Source organism: Cladosporium halotolerans (genome assembly GCF_011745625.1).
Source record: "Cladosporium halotolerans strain TM138-S3 chromosome Unknown Sca62, whole genome shotgun sequence".
NCBI classification, from domain to species: domain Eukaryota; kingdom Fungi; phylum Ascomycota; class Dothideomycetes; order Cladosporiales; family Cladosporiaceae; genus Cladosporium; species Cladosporium halotolerans.
The window spans coordinates 20,478-40,738 of NW_027191513.1; the positions used below are offsets into that span (position 1 = coordinate 20,478).

The 20,261-nt window shown below is 53.4% G+C and overlaps 9 protein-coding genes across 9 annotated transcripts; 5 read left to right on the plus strand and 4 right to left on the minus strand.

Annotated features, from left to right (window-relative positions):
- Positions 1-301: 301 nt before the first annotated feature.
- Positions 302-2,164, plus strand: WHR41_09027 (uncharacterized protein; the record flags this gene model as incomplete). Its single annotated transcript, XM_069377631.1, has 1 exon — positions 302-2,164. The coding sequence occupies one exon, from the start codon at positions 302-304 to the stop codon at positions 2,162-2,164; it is 1,863 nt and encodes a 620-aa protein (XP_069225265.1).
- On the minus strand, positions 2,109-3,719 carry WHR41_09028 (uncharacterized protein). Its single transcript, XM_069377632.1, has 3 exons — positions 3,341-3,719; positions 3,222-3,288; positions 2,109-3,170 (listed from the first exon to the last, which is right to left on the minus strand). The coding sequence occupies exons 1-3, from the start codon at positions 3,693-3,695 to the stop codon at positions 2,354-2,356; spliced, it is 1,239 nt and encodes a 412-aa protein (XP_069225263.1). The 5' UTR covers positions 3,696-3,719; the 3' UTR covers positions 2,109-2,353.
- A 155-nt stretch (positions 3,720-3,874) lies between these two features.
- On the plus strand, positions 3,875-6,192 carry WHR41_09029 (uncharacterized protein). Its single transcript, XM_069377633.1, has 2 exons — positions 3,875-5,809; positions 5,866-6,192. The coding sequence occupies exons 1-2, from the start codon at positions 3,933-3,935 to the stop codon at positions 5,972-5,974; spliced, it is 1,986 nt and encodes a 661-aa protein (XP_069225262.1). The 5' UTR covers positions 3,875-3,932; the 3' UTR covers positions 5,975-6,192.
- A 406-nt stretch (positions 6,193-6,598) lies between these two features.
- On the minus strand, positions 6,599-6,931 carry WHR41_09030 (uncharacterized protein; the record flags this gene model as incomplete). The annotated part of the gene is made up of 1 exon (XM_069377634.1): positions 6,599-6,931. One exon carries the CDS (start codon positions 6,929-6,931, stop codon positions 6,599-6,601), a length of 333 nt encoding a protein of 110 aa, XP_069225256.1.
- A 1,014-nt stretch (positions 6,932-7,945) lies between these two features.
- Positions 7,946-10,486, minus strand: WHR41_09031 (uncharacterized protein; the record flags this gene model as incomplete). Its single annotated transcript, XM_069377635.1, has 2 exons — positions 7,946-8,458; positions 8,519-10,486. The coding sequence occupies 2 exons, from the start codon at positions 10,484-10,486 to the stop codon at positions 8,288-8,290; spliced, it is 2,139 nt and encodes a 712-aa protein (XP_069225257.1). The 3' UTR covers positions 7,946-8,287.
- Positions 10,487-11,295: 809 nt separating this feature from the next.
- On the plus strand, positions 11,296-13,710 carry WHR41_09032 (uncharacterized protein; the record flags this gene model as incomplete). The annotated part of the gene is made up of 1 exon (XM_069377636.1): positions 11,296-13,710. The coding sequence occupies one exon, from the start codon at positions 11,296-11,298 to the stop codon at positions 13,708-13,710; it is 2,415 nt and encodes an 804-aa protein (XP_069225258.1).
- A 607-nt stretch (positions 13,711-14,317) lies between these two features.
- On the plus strand, positions 14,318-15,690 carry WHR41_09033 (uncharacterized protein; the record flags this gene model as incomplete). Its single annotated transcript, XM_069377637.1, has 2 exons — positions 14,318-15,083; positions 15,138-15,690. 2 exons carry the CDS (start codon positions 14,318-14,320, stop codon positions 15,266-15,268), a joined length of 897 nt encoding a protein of 298 aa, XP_069225259.1. The 3' UTR covers positions 15,269-15,690.
- A 749-nt stretch (positions 15,691-16,439) lies between these two features.
- On the plus strand, positions 16,440-17,174 carry WHR41_09034 (uncharacterized protein; the record flags this gene model as incomplete). The annotated part of the gene is made up of 1 exon (XM_069377638.1): positions 16,440-17,174. The coding sequence occupies one exon, from the start codon at positions 16,440-16,442 to the stop codon at positions 17,172-17,174; it is 735 nt and encodes a 244-aa protein (XP_069225252.1).
- A 349-nt stretch (positions 17,175-17,523) lies between these two features.
- Positions 17,524-20,019, minus strand: WHR41_09035 (uncharacterized protein; the record flags this gene model as incomplete). The annotated part of the gene is made up of 1 exon (XM_069377639.1): positions 17,524-20,019. One exon carries the CDS (start codon positions 20,017-20,019, stop codon positions 17,524-17,526), a length of 2,496 nt encoding a protein of 831 aa, XP_069225253.1.
- Between the last annotated feature and the right edge of the window lie 242 nt (positions 20,020-20,261).

Sequence of the window (20,261 nt, forward strand, 5' to 3'; positions counted from 1 at the left end):
AAGTTGAAGGCACCGTAGATCATCAGTGACGCCAAGCTCTGTCCCGCTCCCCGCTGACATGTGATTGCGACCCGTAAACACAGCAGCAGCAGCGCCGCATCGCAACACACTTTCCCTCTGCAGGTAAGTACAATCTCGCGGGTGCTATTGTTGCCGCATCCGCTAATGTCAATTAGATCTTTTCCATCAGACGCTCCTTTTACAACACCCCAATATTCACCGCCACTGAGAAGCGTGGAAGGAATAATTCTTGGATATCACCTGGCGCGACAAACAGAACTGTAGCCGCGAACTCCTGGACATGGAGACTTTCCTACGGCGTTGGCGAGATGACGCTGTATCACGGCATCAATACGATAGTGCGATCTATGTGGGCGACAAGCTGGTGGCTTTGACTGGCTCCGACGAAGACCGATTAGTGCTGGCGCAAACACATTTCGCAGCTGGCAACTACACGCGCGCCTTCGCATTCGTCTCGCGATCAGACCTCTTGCAGCGTTCTTCAGCATGCAAATACTTGGCGGCGCACTGCTATATCAAACAGGACAGACACGAGGATGCATTAGGAGTACTGGGTGACAAGAATCCGACACATTTGATCTCGACCACGGACTCGGCACGTAGGAAGTTGCAAGGGCTTGGGAATGGCGTATCGAGCAAACAACACGGCAAGACTAGGATGCCAACGCGAATAGAACGCGCTGATCGGAGTGAAGAGAGAGAGGCTGGGGATGCGACAAACTTCAAGTATGAGGCGGGCATGTGTTATTTGCGAGGGCTTTGCTTCGCCAAACAGAATGCATTCGACCGTGCGAAAGAGTGCTACAAGGACGCGGTGCGAATAGATGTTCAATGCTTCGAAGCGTTCGATCAACTCATGAAGAACTCCCTCATGAGCCCTAGCGAGGAATGGAGTTTCCTTGACAGCCTCAATTTCGAGACACTACAACCAGACCCGATGGATCCAGACTCCGCACCAGAGGCCGCTGATTTCGTCCGCAACTTATACATCACACGTCTCTCGAAGTACCACCGACCCGAGGACTTCTCGACATCCATCGACACCCTTTCCTCACATTACCGCCTAAGCCAGAATGCCGACGTACTTCTTGCGAAGGCTGAAATACTTTCAACCAGCGCTCGCTACCAACCAGCTTTGACACTAACATCTGCCATCCTCGACGCAGACCCTTACAACTTCGCGGCCATTCCACTCCATTTATCCCTCCTCTACCAGCTCAAGCACACCCACGCGTTGTTTGCCCTTAGCCATGACCTCGCTGATTCCCACCCCAGCGAGCCCACCACCTGGCTTGCCGTCGGCACATATTACCTCGCCACCAACCGCATTCCCGAAGCCCGCTCCTATTTCTCCAAAGCCTCCTTGATGGACCCTCATTTTGGCCCAGCTTGGATCGGCTTCGCGCACACCTTCGCGGCCGAAGGCGAATCCGACCAAGCAATTGCCGCCTACAGCACCGCCGCGCGCTTGTTCCAGGGCACGCATCTCCCACAGATGTTCCTCGGCATGCAAGAGACCGCCCTCGGTAACTTGACCATCGCCCGCGAATACCTGACCGCCGCTTACGACCTCTGTGACCGCGATCCCGCGTTGCTGAACGAGATCGGCGTGGTCGCTTACATGGAGGAAGACCACGACGCGGCCTGCCGCCACTTTGAGCTCGCGCTCAGTATCGCTGAGCAGAACGAAACGCCGCCCGAACAAACGTCTGCGACGCGACTGAATCTTGCGCATGCCCACAGGCGGGCTGGCAGGTTGCAGGAGGCGCTTGTAGAGTTCGAGGAGGTGATTCGTCTCGGATTGCGCGAGGCGGGCGTCTTTGCTGCGAAAGGTATGGTTTTGCTGGAGCTTGAGCAGGCTTTCGAGGCTACCGTCGCGTTTCATGAGGCGCTGGCGATTAGCCCGCAGGATCCGATTGCGGGCGAGTTGCTTTCGAAAGCACTACTGGCGCTCGAGGGCGAGAGTGTGCTTGGGGCGCAGGACGAGGAGGCAGTGGATGCAGGACTTATGAACAGGGTCAGGGAGATCAAGAGGGCAAATACGGAAGGTAGTGGTAGGGGGAAGGGGAGAAGGAGGAGAAGAATTGGAGCGGATGGTAGTTTGATTGGAGACGGGATGGAGTTGGACGAGGCCGGGTTGTAAGTGGCTTAGCTGGACCGCATGGCGCCTTATTGGATTGGCTTTGGTCTTCGGCCTGCGTTACCTTGTCTTGTATGCGCTACCTTAAGATATCCCTGCAAATTTTCATGGCGTGCAAGCCTTCCGACCTGATCTTGTCTTCCCGTAGGCGAGCTTCGCTTCTGAGTCGATATTGCAATCGCCGGCGAAATCTTAGACCCACGGAACTTCCCTCTTCGGCAGGCCGCATCTTAGAAGATTGCTCATTCCGTCTGGCACAGCATCTAGTATCTGCAGCTCACCCTTGAGGTTCAACATCAGCATAGACCGCAGACTCGTCTGCAAGTCGTCCTCGTTGGCCAAGGCTTTCCACTCGAGCATCTTTTGCGCCTTTTTCCTATCTCTTAAGCTGAGGGTCAGAAGACCCTGCTCAGCACAAGAGTCTGCATTGCGGAGCATGTGGTCACAGCTGAGACCCAACCACTTCATTTGGGGAAGCTGTAGCTCGTCTGGCTCGTGCGCAGTACACTTTGAGCCGTGCTTGTAGGTTGAGTAGATTGCTATGCCATCCGGATCGAAGTCCATCATTCCATGGACGGGTGGAGAGCGAAAGCCGTTTCTCGGAGATGGATTGCTTAGGAGAGAAAGCATGGATCTCGTTGCGATGTCAGGATAACCTTTCGCAGTGATCATTACACCGTGAGTGGAGAGCGTCTTCCAAGCATTGGAAGCGGCGATAGAACGGAATGTAGCTTCCTTTTCGATCACTAGGATCCATTCGACCCGAGTCACGTTTATTGAGAGGATGTCGTTCATGTTCGGCACGAGAATGCCCTCGATATCACCGGACACGTCAACCACATCGCCGTTCCGGCGACAGAAGCTCAGTGCACCAGCTACAAGGCCTTTCGCTGCAGCTGTCACTTGTAGCGCTGATCGAGGAACGCCAAAGGTGCAAGCGATAGTGTCAACGTATTTGTCGACATTTGATTGACGTCCGAACAACGCTGGGTCACGATAGTAGATGTCTCTATTTTATGGATTAGTATGCCCCAGCCAGACCTTGCTCAGCGTTTGATACCGCTTGGAGATGGTAATGTTGTTGCGCACGGCTTCGTGGATCAATTCTAATATTCGGGTAACAACAGCTGCACCAAGTGAGTTATTTTGCACCTGAGATATGGACAATGCCGAGCTTACCAAGTCGCCAGGCCTCATTTTCGTCCCGCCCAGGGAAGCAGATATGCTGGGCATGCCGACTTGGTGAAGCCGTGTCGATCACGATACCTTGTGGTATTTGCAAGCCGGGTCTGCTCGTCAAAACAAGAAATAATTGTCCTCTTTCTTTGAGTAAGACATCGACCATAGCCTCGAAGATTGACTCGATCTTGGAAATCACAGTGCCCTGGATGGCGGTATCTATGGCATTTCCCCCTGGTGGTCGTGCGACGAGCGAGCGTATGGATGGCTCAATGCGAGTGTAAGGCGTTTCTGGGTCGCTGGCGTCGCTCTTCTCATCGAAAACGGTACTGGCTTCGGCAAGTTCCTGAGCCATGTTGACGGAGCGCTGCGGGTTAAAGTGGCCTAAGCGGGCTGGAGATGGGTGAAGTCGAAAAGTGAAAGTGGCGCTCGTTTAACGCGGAAGGGTCCGGGGCCGGAGACGCGCTGAGACGCGCTAGCTGTCGCCTACCACGCGTTCCTCGATAGAGCAGGAACTCCAAGTAACGACCATCTCATCAGTGCACCACAGACCGCCGTACCGGAAGGGCTGCACATCTAGACGCAACTATCCATGGACGACATCGTATCTTCGCCAGCGTCTCCGCATAATCGGAAACGGCCCGCAGAAAACGACACGTCGCCCTCCAAGAAGCCGCTCAACCTTAAGGGAACACAGTTCATGATGCCTACACCGCCGGATACAGATCAATCAAGTAACGCGAGTCCGGGGAATGAAGGCGGCAGGGCTGCTTCGCCGGCGCCGAGTAGCTCCGCTCTGAGCAGCATCCAGGAAGTCGAGAGCATTACCGAGACTGCGACCAACACAAACGGAGACGCAACAAACCAAGCTAGTACAGCAAGCACCAGCCAGCCGCCAGCGAAACGCCGAAAGTTGACGCCTTCCGAAAAGATGGAGCAGCAGCGTGCGAAAGAGGCGAAGGCGGTGGAAAAGGCAGAGCAAAAGGCTCGCAAGGAAGAGGAGAAGCGCGTGAAGGACGAGGAGAAGCGTCTCAAGGCAGAAGAGAAGGAAGCGAAGAGACGAGAGAAAGATCTGGAGGAGGAACGCAAAAGCCAGGAGAAACTCAAGAAGGAGCGCTCGCAGATGCGGTTGGGCGCATTCTTCCAGAAGCCGGCGACCCCTGCGAAGACTCAAGGCACGATCGACGACCCCGAGGACTCTGCTGTCCGTGCTAGGCGCCGGTCACTTTCACTCGAATCATACGACGATATAGCTGGTCAGATCCGACGCTCAGCTTCGCCTTCGAAAGGTGGAAAAGGTACCCCGAAAGCCACCCAGCCAACGCAAGCTGCTACTGCTGCTCAAACTCCTGCTAAATCCATTTTGTCGGATTACCGCAAATACTTTCTGCCTTTTGTCTTACAATCGCACACCACACTTGCTCCTGAAGACAGCTTGAAGCAATCTGAGGAAGAGAGAGAACAGGCACAGCGAGCTTTCGACGCAGAGATTGGAGACTCCTCGATCCAGGAGAAATACGATCTCGGCTTGCTGCCATCTTACGCTTCGATCAAGGGCCTTTTCCCGGCTCACCAACGCGCTTATAGAGAAGGACCTACCGCGCGACAAGTCGTTGAGCAGATACACGGAACTTCCTCACAGCGCCCAATTGACTTGACTAACGACATTCAACCCCACGATCCTCTGGATTTGCTCCAATCTCTTTCTCTCCGTTATCTGCATTTTGCTGAAGACGTGCGACCACCATACTTCGGAACGTACACCAAGAAACGTTCGTCACGCTCGTCACGACGTCTATCCCGCAACCCCTTCGCTCGAGAGCGTGACGACACGAATTATGATTACGACTCGGAAGCTGAGTGGGAGGAGCCCGAGGAAGGCGAAGATCTCATGAATGACGAGGACGACGAGGCCGAGAGTAACGGAGATCCCGACGAGATGGATGAGTTTCTCGATGACGAGCACGACGAAATGAAAAACAAGCGCAAGCTCATCACTGGCGACTTGCTACCCGTCAGTACTGGCTTATGTTGGGAGAACAATCAGCGCAAGGTAATACCCAGTACAGAGCGTGATGAAGGCGCAAGCGATTTGGCAGACATGCGCATGGCTTTCCTCATCCCCGGATTCATTGGTAAAACCATCGATCCATTCAGCACATCATACTGGGAGCCTACGACGATGCCGCCGCCTGGTGTTCCACTCAGGGATACTTTTGGCCTATCCCAGCAGCCCATTAGGCAGCCTCTGAAAGAGCGCCACAATAGCAACAGCGCGACGCCCGATCTCATCGGCGCAGCTCAGGGACAAAAGGGCCCGATCACCAGTTTGTCGACTGCCTCTGGCGAGAAACGCGGCAGAAAGCCTGCGCCGAAAGTGCTGAGCAAAGAAGATATGGACGAGTTCAAGGATGCTGTTGTGGGTAGTGGGCTGAAGAAAGCAGACCTGTGCAAAGGCTTGAAGTCGAGGTACGTTCTGATGTGAGCCCATTTTTGACATAAGTTTTGACTGATTGGTCCTGCAGGTTTCCCAAGATCCCAAATGATGTGATCAAAGACACGCTCGGCTCACACTTCGCCCAGATGGGAACAAAACGAGACGATAAGAAATGGGTGTATGTCGGAGCATCGTGAGACGTCACTCCTGGTTTGAACTGCATTTCAGCGCTTTTACATTCTATGATATATGACATTAGACCAATTCTCACAGGGGGAAGCTGCGGCGGTCACCCGCCTGCCTTTGCCGATCATCTTGGTGGAACCTTTGGTGCAGGCTTCGAAAATGAGCAGGCATCGATACAGCGAAGTAGGCTTCTTCGTCTGTAAAATATCAACACATCAATTTCCGAACACTGATCCGAACCCGGAAATCTTCTTCCTTAACCAATGAATCTATAAACAGCGCATTCATCTCTCGTGATCGTCGTAGACGCCCAGCGCTAAGTCATCCAGCCCATGATAACAACTCAGGATAATTACATTTCGATAGAATCCAATCATCAATTTGATCAAACGACAGCCTACAGCCAAGCTTAACTATGTTGTGTCACTGAGAAATCCGTATCTTCTGCCAGGCATACCATGAGTGTGGTCTCACTACTTCTGTTTTGAAGAGGCACGGCAAGGATACCCCCCGGTAGAAGAAACTTGGGACTTGAATTCGTCTGTGTTGTAAGTCGACTGTATTTTGCCGCGCTCTCTCTTCGATTGAGCGGCCGATAGCGTTTGTGCAAGGATGTTGGCCGCGTTCCGACCTTCCTATAAATCCGCCAACCCGAGCGCTGCGAAGGGAGTTGACCCATCAGCGACGGAGCGTTTTGACCTCAACAGCGAGACCAGTTCGGCCACTTGAACCGAATGGCCTCCTATATCGGCGAAGATGTCAGTTTGAGGCTTGATGACACCGCTCTCTGGGAATAAAGATGCCAATGTCGACAAAGTAATTTCCACCGTGTCCTCGCAATCTTCGCAGGTATTTTTGTTTGTTCCAACTTCAGTGCCTGACACTGCCATCATTCTTCCAGTGGCTTTGCGAGCCGACACTTCGTGCAGAGCTTTTGCGTTGATTTTCCCACTCGGCAGTCGTGACATTTCATGGGCTTCCAATAAGAACAATCTTTGTGGCCGCATGTAAGCTGGCAGGCTTTGGAAGGGCTCCTTTTGCATCCGTGCTGGCTCGCAGGACGCGTCACTTCGTACGACCACAAAAGCTTCTAGACTCGTCCTCTCCGTGCCAGCGTTGACTAGAATAACAGCGGCTGCTTGCACTTCGAAAATATTGTAAAGCCGAGACTCAATCTCTCCAAGCTCAATGCGGAACCTACGGTGCTTGACCTGCGTGTCGATGCGGCCCAGGAACGCGATTTTGCGATCAGCTCGTAGCTGCACACGATCGCCTGTTCTATATAGTCGCTCTGCACTGTCCGGCATCACTGGGTGGAGAAAGAACCTTTGCGAAGTCAGCTCCGGGCGACGAACGTATCCAAGTGCGACGCAAGGACCTGCAATAGCTAGCTCTCCGTCTACGCCCTCGCGCAAGAGGAGAGGTTCCACCGAGTGGGACTTTCCCTCCTTTGCTATGGGTAAGAAGCAAACGTTATACCCAGGCAGAGGGTTGCCGAGGTGACGGGGCAGTCAGGCCGAAGTTCGTCCTAGGTTGCCGTAACAGTTGTCTCAGTTGGACCGTAAGTGTTGATGATACGGAGACGCGGTCGCGCAAGGCGATTGACCAGAGTAGGTTGACAGACTTCTCCTCCGAGATTGACGAGACGGACACAAGCTGGCAACAGCTGGACACATCCCATAGGCTGTGCAACATCCATCATGCCAATCATCATTGGCACAGTGTTGACAATAGTCGTCGCGCGCGAGTAGACTCTAATAAAGGGCGGATCATGATCGCAGAGCTTGTTTCGCTCGATAACCTGTCAAAGATTCGACTGCGCAAAGGCCGCTTTTCAGCAGCGATCAAGACTGGTCCCACCCGATCTTGCAGCTCACAGACTTGATTGGCTTGAACGGAATCCGTGATGATGAGGCCGACCGATGCGTTAACGACACAGTGGCAGCCCAATCGACTGAGACGTCTGGGTCAAAGGAAAGCCATGTTGCACCTGGTTATGTCGTAGCTGATATACTCAGTGCAAATTCGACTCTCTCTCTAGCTATACAGCTATAACCGGAGTACCGCAGTTGTTTGCACAAAGCTGTGTGATTTTCTTCGTCACCAATACCGCAACAACATTCGCTTCCTAATACGGCTTGGTCTGTAAACCATCGACAGTCTGGCACGAGAATGCTATTGCCTCTCGTCGTGTTCTCGAGTCTCGAAGCCAAATCTGAAATCTGATTCAACTCAGCCATGACTAAGATGCTAGCAAATGGGTCAGGCGTAGATCGACAGGCTTTCTCCGCGGCGTCCTCCCCTGTCTTGCTGTCCGGAGCACCTCAGAGCTTCGCCTTGACTGCTCCCTTGCCTCCATTGAGCCTCTCGTCGTCTGCAAATTGATAGTAGAAATCCAGGCACTCCTTGTTCGCCAGCGTATCGGAAGGCTTGATCTTCTTTCCAGACACAATCTGCTTGACTGGAAGCTCAACTTTCTTGAGGTTGATTGTCGTCTGCATCATGTTGTTAGGCTCACAGAGGTTGCTGCACACAAGTCGCGCGCTTTTACTTACAGGAATCTCAGGCGTCTCAAACACATACTTCGGCACGCATCGCCTGCCAACGTCCTTAGCTATAGCATCCTTGGCTCTTTGCACCAGCTCAGCCGTGAATTTCGCTCCCGGCTTCATGAGCAGGAATAGCATAACGCGCTCGTCCTCATCAGTCGGCCTCCTTTGTCCAACGCAGATACTGTCCTGGATCTCCTCCGGAAATCTGGCGTCAAGCACATTGTAAATCTCAGCGCTTCCGAACCGCACACCGGACGGGTTGAGTACACCATCTGCACGGCCGTGCAAGTTCACTTGCTTCGTTGTGGGATTGATAGAGATGAAATCTCCGTGCGCCCACACGGAAGGGTTTTGGAAGCGGGCAAAGTACGCGCCGAAATATTTTGCTCCAATCCTGTGCTTTGCGCCGTGAGCCGGCTCATCATTCCAAAAGCGCACCGGCATTGTTGGGAACGCATTAGTGCACACAAGCTCGCCCGCCTCGCCCAGTGGGACGGCGTGGCCAGTCTCGCCTTCTAGTGTATCGGGCGAGAATGCCTGCACGTCCATACCTAGCGCCGCAGTCTGGCAACCGCCGGCGTACAAGGGCTTCAAAGGTGTGTCTAGGACCAGACAGGCGGCCAAGTCGGTTCCGCCGCTGATGTTTGCCAGCTGGACGTGCGTAGGGAAGGCTTGCGAGTAGAACTGGTGGAACTGAGGCTCGGAGAGAACCATTCCTGTGCTCGTAACGCGGCGCAGAGCACTCAGGTCTGCAACTTCGCGAGGGTAGATGGGGGGTTGTGCAGTGGCGAGCGTTTGCATGTAGCGAGGTGAGGTGCCAAAATCGGTCACACGCTGGGATTCGAGGAGCCGAATGAATGTCTTGGGTTCGGGCTGGAAAGGTGAGCCGTCATAGAGGATGGCCCGCGAGCCGTGAATCATGCTGCTGCAGGATGTGAGGTACATGATCCAGCCAGTAGTGGTGTATTGCAGCACCGTTGAGTCCGGGCCCATGTCTCGGTGCAGCTTGCCTTCCTTCTTGTTGTTGACGAGGATTCCGCCGATGCCGTGCACGATACATTTCGGCATGCCGGTTGTACCAGAGCTGTAGACGATGAGAAAAGGGTCGCCGAACGCAAAGCGCTCGAATTGCAGGATCTTGTTTCCAGCGGAAGCCTGGAGAAAGTTCGAGAGTGTTTCTGTGCGTGGAACGATGGTGATGTCTTCAGGCCTGTCCTGCCATCGTGGCATGCTGACCATGCCCTGAAACTCTGATATGCCGTTCATACCCGAGATGATCTCCTTCATCTTCGGGCGTAGGTCGACAGTCTTGCCATTGTAGACCGCCCAGTCGTCTGCAAAAACGAATTTAGGCTTGATTTGGTGCAGCCTGTCGAGCACGCCTTTGGTACCCATGTCCGTGGACGAGCTACTGAAGAGACCTCCCAGTGCGGTGACGGCATAGAAGACGGTCAGGGTGTCGATCGAATTGGAAGCAACGACAGCTACACGGTCACCTTTACGGACTCCGCGGGCTCGCATGGCATTAGCCAAGAGAGCTGTTCTTTCACGGATCTCCCGCCAGGTACAGTCCCTGATCTCATTGCAGCCTTCCCTCACCTCCGTACAAGCAACTGCGTCGTCCTCCTTGTCGATCGTCGTCGCTTTACTAGGATCCGTAGGACTGGGAGTGTATAATACGTTTTCGGCAAAATTGACCCGTACGCCTTCGAACCAGGAGGGCACAGATTCCATAGGAGCCGATTGATCAACGACTTTCGAGTAGCTCCCGGAATGGACCATTGGATACTGCTTGAAAACCTCTTCCCAGAAAGCGGAGTTCGAGGTGACGGACCAGCCATGCAATTCATCCCAGGTTTGCATCTTCAGCCCATACTTTCGATTGATTTGCTGCATGAAGGCCCAGGCATTGGTGCTTTTTGGGTTGGGATGCTCCCAGAGTTTTGGTGGAGGCGCGAGTTTGCTTGCCATGTTGCTCTAAAGTGCTATGTTTTTCAGCCAAAATTGTAGAAATGATCCACGAAGTATGCTCCAAGGATACGCAATTTCAAGCTGAAAGCATGATGCATTGTTATATGCAAGATAAGAGTTTCCGGGTAGTCGGCTATCGAGCTCATGTCGTCGGCTCGGTTCGGTACAAAGTTGAAGCGGGGTGGCATTCGTGGGATTTGGACGACGAACACTCGACACGACATCTTGCACTTTCCAGGGTACTAATCGTATCAGCTGGGCATGATAAAATACTCGTCCAGCACGTGGGGCTGTGGACTAGCTGTTTGCCCGTTCCTGATCTGCGAGCTTTGTTCTTCGGCTTTACAGCGAAAGGCTGCAACACGATCAGTGCGCACCGAAAGCTGCCCATCTGTGGAACTTCATCGACACCCTCCGTCCTCACCTACAGGATTTCATGTTTTGGGCGACGGCGCTGTCAGCCGCTATCAATTGATTGATAGATCTCCAGCTCAGCGCACTGTACATATATGCAGACGATCAGCTGCCGAGAGGCCAGCTCCAATGTGAACACGCAGCGAAGGATTCGCTGTGGAGAGCTGTACCAAGGTAGGAGAGCTGCTAACCCAATCAGTCACAGCATACCACAGCCGCAGTTGACTCGATCGGCGACACGAGGTTCTTGGTGGACGGGCTATGTCTTGTCCCTTGCTACAAGCGAAGATGCCGAGTTGATCGGACCTGTTATTCACTTGATCCACAACACTCACCTTTTTCGAATAAACCCGCCGGCGCAGACCACTCGTCGGTACAGCCCATGATAAACCACAATGGAAGTTCCTTCTCACCGCGCCTGCGCAGTGTGCCGGGCCCAGAAAGTGCGCTGTCTCCCTGATGAAAGCAACCCGGATGCGTGCCAGCGGTGTGCGCGAGCTGGCCGAGCATGCGTCTTCACGCCGCTTCAGAAGCGCAAGCAGCGCAAGCGGACCGATACTCGCGTCGCCGAACTCGAGCGGGAAATGCGCGCGATGCGAGCGCTGCTGAAAGAGAAGAGCGAGGATGATGGCTCGGATGGTGGGATCAAGCCGGGCGCAGAGAAGGACACCGTGCGAGAGGACGCGCCAGGGGATACCAACAACACCTCTGCAAGTCAGCAGTCGTCTAGTCCTGATGAAGTGCTGCAGGGCTATTCGCAAGTCTTCGCAGCGGGAAAGAGCGCTTTGGAACAACAGAACCAAGGCTTCAGCCGGCAAAACCCCAAGGCCAAGGTCACAGCTTCAAGGGAGAGACCAAGGGAGGGAGAGGATGTTATCAATCGAGGCGTATTGTCCATGCAAGACGCCCGCCGTCTGGTCGAGCACTACAAGACGAAGCTATATCCCCAGTGCCCACAAGTTTACATTCCGGACACCTGCTCGGCCGATGATCTCCGCGAGAGCAGGCCGACCCTTTTTCTGGCAGTGATCGCGGCCGCCGCTGAGATCGAGAGTCCAGATTTAGCCAACATATTGGACCAGGAAGTACTCCAAGAATACGCCAATCGTACTGTTGTGAGAAGTGAGAAGTCGATCGAACTGGTGCAATCGCTCCTAGTGAGCGCGGTCTGGTACGTTCCTCCGACTAAGTTTGGGAATTTGAAGTACTACGAATACATATCAATGGCTGCTACCATGGCATCGGACTTGGGAATCACCACCAGACCGTCAACATTGAACCGCAGTAGGTTCGCTGCTCGGTATGGCGCTCCATCACCGTCCTTGCATCCTTCAGAAGATATCTCCAACCCCGATCTAAGCATGTCCATTCGCGTTTCTCACGATGTGGACGGCACTGGAAGTGTTGAGTGCAGACGAACATTCCTCGCCTGTTACTCCATCTGCATTGGTATATCTCTGAGTCTTCGTCGTCCAGCGATGATGCGCGTAACGAAGTACACGAAAGAGTGCCTTGAGTTTCTGGAGAATTCGCCCCAAGCCACGCATGGAGATGTCTACCTTGTTGCGTGGACGCGTCTCTGGATGATCGGTGAAGAAATCTCCACTGCATTGTCCTACGATGACCCCGGCGAGACAGCTTCTATCTTGGATACCTCAACACAGACGATGATGACGGCTTTCGAAAAGAAGCTAACAGAGTGGAGGGCGCGCGTACCTGACCAACATTTTGCGCCCAGTCTTAAAGTCATGTATTACACCATCCGAATGTTCTTGCATGAGCTCGCTCTTCACATCGACCACTCGCCGGAAGACTTCAAAGCGCCGTATCAGATGGGAGCCATCCATCCTTGTAGCGAGCAAGACATACCAGTCAAACCGGTTGTACACGCAGTGGCGGAACTCGTCCAATGCTCGCACGCACTCATCAATACCTTTGTCGAAATGGGAACCGAGACGGTCCGCTGTCTCCCAATCTTTTACTTTGTCCGGGTGTCGTTCGCGGCCTTCGTATTGGCGAAACTTTGCCTGAGCGCTGCGAGTCCGCACAGTCGGCTCGCTGACACTATCGACCGGAAGACACTGCAAGCAGAAGCTCACGTTGATAAACTGATTCTGTTCGTACAAGAGACTATCGGGTCAAAAGGGCGACCGGTGCCTTCCATATTTCTGGCGCTTCTATTTAAGCTGCGACAATGGTGCTCTCATCCTGAGCTGATACAGCAGGCGGACGCGCAAGGTGCGCCGACCGACATCTGGCCTGAAGGTATTAAAAAAGCCCAAGAACAGATTGCGATAGATGGGCCAAGAATCGCCGAGGTGCTGAATAGCTCGACGGAGCCGTCGCCGGAGAACGTGGCGGGTCCTGATGTGACACCCGCTCACTGGAATACGCCTTCGGCCTGGAGTGGTGAGCCCATGACAGTGGGTGCTGGTGATGCCACTGCCAGCCTTGCAGTTGATCAAGGAAGTATTTCCACACAGCAGGCCCGCTCAATACAAATCCCCAGCACGCCAACATTGAATGCGAGCCAAACTCTGCCTCAATTGGAAAACCAAGCCTCCGTATCAATCACGGGCCAACAGGGCTCTGCCTTTGAGGCCTGTAACCTCGAGCCCAGTATCATCGACTCTTCTCTCTCCTCCAACTGGACACTTCAAGACCCCATGGAGCTAGATGGTAACATGCTCGCCTTCCTGGACAACGTCGACGACTTCTCCCAAGTCGGTCTGACTGGTCTCGAAGATTGGGAGACTTTTCAGAACCATTTTGGCTCAGTCCAGGGACTAGATGAGTGGCATGGAGCATGATAGCCAGGGGCAGGCGGGCTTTGGATGATAAAATCGTTTGATAAATTTGAAGGTGAGACCATTAATGGTGATAGGGATGATTCTCAGGCCTGGCGACCTTACCTTGATCCACCAAACGATACCGCAGATGTTTAGCTGGGAAATCTCTACCGCACAAATAGCAACATCGTCCCGGTACGCATGTTGCCTTGATTGCGATGGCCTCACACTCGGCTGCCTTGACACTCCCTTCGTGTAAGACGGGTGCCGCTTGCTGATGGAATGATTCGCCGTGACTGTTGCGGTGGATGCGAGATGAGCAAACTCGATTGCGAACTAAGGCATACATGACGATCCGCCGATGCTTTACTTATGGGACTGGCACATTGTGAGAAAGTGCGGCACCACGTGGACGACAGCGTGGCAGACAGCAGCTGAAATGCGGAGCGAAGTCCGTTGCCGGTGGAGACAGCAGTCGGGCCGTCGTCATGACGGCATCTTTCCATCACTAGACCGGCTAGACAGGGGACCCGTCACAACATGTGAAATCATGCTAGACTAATACTCAAAAGTCCAGAGGTCAGCAAGTTTCCGTCGCTTCGGATTGCGACAGTTTCACAGGGAGCTTATGCAAACCTGTCGTCCTCCAAAAGTTCCCTTGCAAACCAAGATGGCTGCACCCTCGGAGAACACCCTCTCAGACACGATCCGCCATACCGTTCCCACAGCTAGCAATGGCGATGTGACCGCCAATCCAACCACCCGTAAACTCTACAATGAGCTCGGCAAGGAGATCAACAGGTACCCGCAGGGCAAACCATACAATGTTGCCATCGACACTGTTCCCGTCACCATTGAGCGCATGCCGTATGTCCCATCTGAAGGCGACAAATTAGTCGACCCTGGCACTGCCCGAGCTACCATCGCCGCCGATAACCAGCATCCCAACGGCACGACGAAGGACAATTGGGCGGAAAAGCATAAATCGAAGACTGTGGTGCAGCAACACTGCTTGTACTTCGACCAGGACGGCGACGGTATCATCTACCCACACGACACCTTCATAGCCTGTCGCAAATGGGGCTGGGGCATCTTCCTCTCCGCTCTTGCCACCTTCATCATCAACTTCAATCTTTCTTACCCAACGCAGTCTGGCTGGCTGCCCGATCCGTTCTTCAGGATCTACATCAGCAATGTTCACAAAGCCAAGCATGGTAGCGACTCTATGAGCTTCGACAATGAGGGGCGCTTCTCGCCGCAAAAGTACGAAGACATCTTTGCGAAGTACGACAAGGGACAGAAAGGCGGACTCGACTGGACCGATCTTTTGAGGTTTCACAGAGGCCAGCGTATGGCCATGGACTTTTTTGGTTGGAGTGCTGTCTTCTTTGAGTGTAAGTTTGCAACCACCGATTCATTCGCTTGCGGTCTCTGATTTAAAAACACAGGGCTTGCGGTATACCTTCTCCTATGGCCTGATGATGGCTTGCTTCGCAAAGAAGATATTCGTCGCGTGTTTGACGGCAGCATCTTTGAGTACAAGGCCCAGGAGCACGCCCGCAAGACCCGTGGCTCATAATTCAAACAATATGCCTCGCAAGGCAGTCATTCCAAGGTCAAAATCAGAAAGTTCAAATTACATATTCTACAGCACTCGAAGAGCGTTGACAGGCCTCAGGGCTATTGGCCTCCGTCATTATCGAGTAGGACTCTCGCGCTTGCATGTCAGGAAGCTACAAAGTCTGACTTCTCACCATATTTGTCCGAGTTCACGATTGTGAACAAAATGGATTCATTAATGTTTTTGTCGGATGTTGGGAAGACTAAACGGCTTTTGCTTTTGACTTTTTGAAGCGGTGGAGAGAGGCTCAATCCCCAGAGCAGGAACTACTTAGGTCCAAGCGTTTTACTCCTAGACATGCCGATTCAGCGATCAGGCAAGTAATCCAAGACAGAGATCACATACAGAAAGCCAGAGCCTCTGCAAATTGCCCCTCCACACCCGTTCCAACATCCCGAGAAATCCGAGAAACCCTCTCGAACAGCACCAGGGTACCTAGTAGCCCGCTTCGAACCTCCCTCCAATAAGAATGATCTCACTCTGGGAAGGAAAGCATGCCCGATATGATGTGAGCCCCAGGTCACCACGAGAGCTCATGCTTGATCAGAATGAAACAAATTCGGGATCGATGATTGCATCATACTCGCGTGAGACGCCTTCACTGTTCGCATCCTCCGGACCTTGCGGGTATGCTTCTCATCCCGCCCAACAAGAATCATTAGACCGTCCTTAGTCCTTTCCGCATCACAGAAGCACGAAAAGAAAGAAGCGTTCGAGTGTAGATATATAATCTATCGATCACTCCACGAATTCCTGGACTTCCAAATCCACACCATTCTCATCATATGTTCGGCCAATGACAATGCATTCCACACTCTACAAACATGTTTTTACCAATGCCCTACGAAGATCATCCCGGCCGGGAGGTGTCGGGCTCACGTCCGTATCTCGCCTTTTCCATGACTGCACACGCCTGCATCAAGCGAAGCGAAGCCTTGACTCTAACGAACACCTTGACAGCAGTCTGCACTGGACCGCAGATACTCCACATCTCACGAATCGGCGAGATGAAGCTCTGCACAACGCAGGCCCATACACATCCAACCGCGCCAAGCAGACTTTTGCGGCATTCGACCTGACCGACCGCGTATATATCGTGACGGGTGGCGCCCGCGGCATTGGAATTGCCATGGCCGAAGCTCTTGCTGAAGCTGGCGGAGAGGTACATTGCCTTGATCACCAAGATGCGCCCAGTGAGGAATTCTACAAGGCCGCGGAACAGATGGACAGGGCGCCTGGAGCGGGTAGCCTGCACTATAAGACAGTGGATATCACGCATCGCCAGAGCCTCGACAAGACGGTCGGCACCATAAGCGAGAAGCATAAGCGGCTGGACGGGCTGGTGGCCGCGGCTGGTGTCGTGCAAGTCGCGCCTGCTATCGACTATGAGATGGAAAACGCCAAGAAGTTGATGGATGTCAATCTGCTTGGGGTGTTGTCGACGGCAGACGCATGTGCGAGCGCCATGATGAAGTACAAAAGTCGTGGGAGCATCTGCTTGATTGCCAGCATGAGCGGCATGATTGCGAACAAAGGTATGTTGTCCTCGATGTACAACTCGAGCAAGGCCGGCGTGATACAGCTCGCGCGCAATCTGTCAATGGAGTGGAGCAGAGTCCAGGCGGATGGGAGTGGAGGCATCCGAGTGAACTCGCTGAGTCCAGGACATGTTGTCACGCCGATGGTTATGCAAACTCTGAAAGAGGCCCCTGGGGCCAGAGAAGTGTGGGAGGCGGAGAACATGATGGGTAGGCTTGGAGAGCCGTCTGAGTTCAGGGGCGCAGCACTTTTCTTGCTTAGCAATGCGTCTTCTTTCATGACGGGCAGTAATTTGATCATGGACGGGGGCCATACCGCTTGGTAGCGTAGGGACGTGTCCTACCTGGAATAAGGAATGAACGTATTTCTAGCTTCGGTATCTCAGACTCAGCAGACGATGGATCCTCGTTTCGCATTTCTTTTCATGATTGTCTTGCGTAAGTTCCTTCCGAACCGGGTCGACTGCGCACGACCCGGATCGCCAGAGCCGAACAAAAATTGATCACATGCAGTCTTAAAACAGCCGCGGAACTAAAGCCTAGAGCGTCCTAGTCCTGAATCGAAAGCTATTGCGGGATTAGACCTGATAATTGACTGTGTGGTCGGCATGCAGTGGACACAACAATTTCTCCATTTCACTGCCGATAAGTGCGTCGAAACTAACTCGGCCTTAGTCAACCTGAAGATATCATCCATTCCAACTGTTGTGCTAAGCTCTCAAGTAGAGTGGATCCGGAGGCTCTACTTACACTACGCACGCCAGCAGCGATGAAGTGAAGAGAGCTGGAGAAATCTGTTCGGATTCCTCGTAGGGCGATTGCCTCATCCACCGAGACCGAATCTCTATTGCCTGTCTGGGGTTGGGACTCAGGCTTTAACGCGGCTTGGACCCATATCGAGGCAAATCTTTCGCACTGCACCAGAACAAAGCGTACGGAGTCTCGGATAGGACGTAGATTGCTCGAAAGAAGTAGGGCGGTGGAGAGCTGAGACATGTTGCTCGCATAAGCCGCAACCATTTCGTCCACGGTTTGAGCGTCAGTCATAGAAGCTCGGAGCGTTGGAGTGATAGCAGAGACGGTGATAGTGACGTGAGAGCGTAGAACCTGGAGAAAGACGATGAGAGCTTGTCGCAGGCGAAGCAGAAGTGAGCTGTGCTTCGTAATGCTGTTGATCTGCAGTGCTGATAGAGTTTGCTGCGCATAGGTGATCTGCAAGATCAAAACCAATGCTTCGTGATGAGTTTTCGGGGTAGCTTCGCAAGTTATGTTCTGTAATGCGGCTGGGATGCGATAGGATATGTGAACGGACTGCAACATTTCTGAGATGCTCGATGACTCCTCGTCACTTTTTCTGACATCGGTGGTTATTGACAGGGCGGCAGGGTCTACCGATGCACCTGCACCAAGTGTCTCCTTGGCCAGTTCCGTAAGCAGGAAATCATTTGCCCAAGATAAAGGCGAATGCCTCATCCGCAAGAATAGTGTCGTAGCGAAGTCGAGGAACAAGTCGCCGGACGCGGCCAGGAAAGTACACTCCAATGCTTTGAGCATGTCGATGAGACCGTGTTGCTCAATCAGACAGCGCTGGAGCTTCGGGGTCAGATTAGTACCGACTGTACTGATCCAAGACTGAAGGGCATCGTCAAAGAGCTGAGGGAAAGGTGACAAATGACTGCTTCCGAGCTGACTGCGCAAGAGGGCAAAGTCAGGACGAATGGTCACTGACTCTGTAGAGTCATTTGCTGAGGATGGTGGACTGAGTCTATCCAGAAACATCTTCGTCTTTCCTAACGCGAAAATCTCCGCCGTTTTGTCTTGCAGGAAGACCGGCGAGCTGTGCAAACCGGCTCTCGAGAGTAGGAGTGTATGACTGGAATGCCAAACATTCCCAAGCGGACATGAACTCTCCGACTGGCGAACAAACATGTCGTGATCTTCCAATATAACAGCTCCCGTCGAGATCCATCTCCCGACCGGCCTGAGATATGTCTGCGTTCCTTCGAATAAGATCGAACTGAAGACCTCGAAGTCGTGATCATCGCCACTCAACTGTGACACACAAGATTTCTCGTAGAGCGCATCCAATATGGCAAATGGCGAGGTAGTTGGTAGGTTTCCGATGATGGTAGCGACTTCACATAATGGCCGTGCGAGAATCTCCGCCTCTGCCAGGACGCCAGTCAAGCTTACAAGCTTCTTCTGGACAGCACCTACGTACTTTTTTTCAATGTTGGACAGATCGGTCTCCAATGTTCTGAGCAATCGCTCGACTGCTGCCTTGCAGGTCTGAGTGTACGGCCGAGAGTCCTCCTGCGAGATCCATGTCCTGACTAGCTGCAGTGCATTTCCAAGGTCGGCAGATTGAGCCAGGACATCTTGGAAAGTCTTCTGGCATGAAGTGACAGTTTCAGCGCTCGGTTTTGGTTGAAACTTACCACTGACGGGTTCGTTGCCGTAAAGTGTTGTTGCGCACCCGCGGAGCATGAACAGGGATTCACGGATGGCAAGCAGGTCGGAGAGGTTTTTAAAATCTTCCAGTGCTGAGCGTCCATGCGGAACTTGAGAGCACTTGATCCGGTCGAGCACTGATACATCTGGTGCGCTCACGTACGATCGCGCTATTGCTTCGCTGTTGTGCTCATCAATAGTGGTGGCTTGACTGGAAACGGTCGGCTCAGAGTCTAGGTCGTCGCTGAAGCCGGTCTCATCTCCGCTCGAGTGATAGCCATGCTCGATGTCGTCCCAGACACCGGGCTCATTCAGGGGATCGTCTGCAATGATAGCTTCCCAAGTCAACTGCTGCCCAGGAGATTCTTCATGATAGAGCGATGCTAGTGCATCGGTGCGTGTCTTCTCTACCGGCCTATCGGATAGGGCCAAGATCAGTGCAAGAATCTCCGGCAACCATTTACCATTGCCCGGAAGCGCTTCCAGTCGAGATCGCAGGGCTTCGGAGAGGTCGTCGCGATCTAAGACCGTGAATTTCTCAATGAGACCGTCCAGCCTGGCTTTGACATCGAACTGATTCGTTCGGCCGTGACTGTTGTCTCGGAGGCCTCGAGCGACGGCTGGCCTGGTCTGGGCGATAACTCGGTCTCCTGCATCGACGCCGAGCACACGCTGGACTAGAGAGTCGGCGAGGGCGCTGATCCGGGCGGCATGAGCCATCCTTGCCGCAACATGCCGGATGTGCGGGAGCTGATGTGACTGCGCCGGTACCAGTTGCAAAGTAGCGGCCTTGTTGTTTTGTCGCCAAAGTGTCCCGATGCAAGCTTGACGCGGCGGCACGCACGCGTTTCGCCAGTCGCCCGCTTTTGGGTTGAAACAAGCTTTCAGGGACCGCTGGACCGCTGCGAGCGCGCGGAACTTTGGACGATGCGACCAACTACGTAACGCCGCTCAACTCACCA

Excerpts from the sequence above, each read along its gene's own strand:
- WHR41_09028 (XM_069377632.1), bottom strand. The coding sequence starts at position 3,695 with ATGGCTCAGGAACTTGCCGAAGCCAGTACCGTTTTCGATGAGAAGAGC. Across the intron at positions 3,289-3,340 it reads AAATGAGGCCTGGCGACTTG|CTGTTGTTACCCGAATATTA; the intron begins GTAAGCTCGGCA and ends CACTTGGTGCAG. Across the intron at positions 3,171-3,221 it reads AACATTACCATCTCCAAGCG|AGACATCTACTATCGTGACC; the intron begins GTATCAAACGCT and ends TCCATAAAATAG.
- WHR41_09029 (XM_069377633.1), top strand. The coding sequence starts at position 3,933 with ATGGACGACATCGTATCTTCGCCAGCGTCTCCGCATAATCGGAAACGG. Across the intron at positions 5,810-5,865 it reads TGCAAAGGCTTGAAGTCGAG|GTTTCCCAAGATCCCAAATG; the intron begins GTACGTTCTGAT and ends TTGGTCCTGCAG.